Source organism: Orycteropus afer, unplaced genomic scaffold, assembly GCF_000298275.1.
Source record: "Orycteropus afer afer isolate SDZICR_OR568_19922 unplaced genomic scaffold, OryAfe1.0 scaffold00002, whole genome shotgun sequence".
In the NCBI taxonomy this organism is placed as follows: Eukaryota; Metazoa; Chordata; class Mammalia; order Tubulidentata; family Orycteropodidae; genus Orycteropus; species Orycteropus afer.
The window spans coordinates 33,372,069-33,373,433 of record NW_006921589.1 but is presented as its reverse complement, the minus strand read 5'-3'; the positions used below and the strand labels follow the sequence as shown (position 1 = coordinate 33,373,433).

The window sequence follows — 1,365 nt, the reverse complement described above, 5'->3', positions numbered from 1 at the left end:
AGGCTCAGGGGTCCAAGATTATCTTCTGTGTCTGTGTTAATTGGTTTCCCTTTTCTTTGTTGAAGAGGGTCTGTGCAATCCTTCTGCCTAGTCCACCATCTTGCCGGAACTCGAGTATCCACTTTTAAATGGAGGCAAAAGATGGTGGTGCTGTAATTAGCTAGGTTATAGAGTCAGCAGTTGACCCTAGGGTTAAAAGGCAGTCGAAATGAACATCCATCAAATGAAATGCTGTTGTAAAACTTTGATAATTTTCAAAATGAATCAACATTGTTTGCACCTTCCCAAGGCAAAGTGCTTTATTTCATCCCTCAGGGGTTACAAGGCCTACATGGACTGGGAGAAGGGGGAGGGAGACCCGTTTCCTTACTATGTCTATGGAGCTGCCTGTTCTGAGGTCGAAATTGATTGCCTGACTGGAGCCCACAAGGTAAGTGAAATATAGCTTACTTATTGGCAAGTTAAAACAACCACCACCAAAAAATTGTGTTCTACTTTAAGTAGCCCAAATTCATTATTGTGAAGTAATAACAAGATTCTTTCAATTCCGTGAGATTGTTTCAGCCTTATCCTACATTTCTACTTAAAAAGAAAATATAATGGGTAAGAAAGAATTGCTCGTGACACAGCCTGAAGTATATTAAATATCTACCCATTTCAATGGAATTTTTTATTTCATTTCAGACAGCAAAATGACTTTCCACAGTTTTTCTTTTCTTGTTTTTAATGCATTTTATTGAAATATAATTTATGTACAATGAAATACACAAAACTTAAGTGACATAGGTCAATGCTTTTCTTTTTTTTTTCAGTGTCCCCTCCCCTCCCCTTCCACCCCTAGCAACCAACAAAGAAAGTTTCCCTCCATATATAAACCTTTCCTTGACCCTCCACAACAATGAACTAATACTATATTTGTCCTTCTGTGATTGACTTATTTCACTCAGCATAATGTCCTCCATATTCATCCATATTATGCAGTGTTTTGCAGACTCTACATTATTCTTTAGTGCTGCATAGCATTCCAGTATGTGTATGCACTATAGTTTGGTCATCTACTCTTCCACTGATGGGCACTTAGGTTGTTTCCATCTTTTTGCTATTGTAAATAGTGCTGTTATGAACATGAGCATGCATGTATCTGTTCCTATCCTGGCTCTTACCTCTCTAGGATATATACCTAGTAATGGGATTGCTGAGTCAAATGGTATCTCCAATTCCAGCTTTCTAAGAAATCGCCATATTGCTTTCCACAGTGGTAGTGTCACTTTATGGTCACACAAGCAGTGTATGAGAGTCCCCATCTCTCCACATCCCCACCAGCATTTGTTATTTTCTGTCTCATTGAACCTTGCCATCGGTGCT

The 1,365-nt window shown here is 38.8% G+C and overlaps 1 protein-coding gene across 1 annotated transcript in view; it reads left to right on the top strand.

The window, feature by feature from the left end:
* The window catches only part of LOC103193016 (aldehyde oxidase 2), a 118,375-nt gene that overhangs the window by 107,257 nt on the left and 9,753 nt on the right, over positions 1 to 1,365 (top strand). The window contains exon 31 of the mRNA XM_042783580.1: positions 316 to 430. Coding sequence (XP_042639514.1) covers positions 316 to 430 — 115 coding nt within the window. The remainder of the gene's footprint in view (positions 1 to 315; positions 431 to 1,365) is intronic.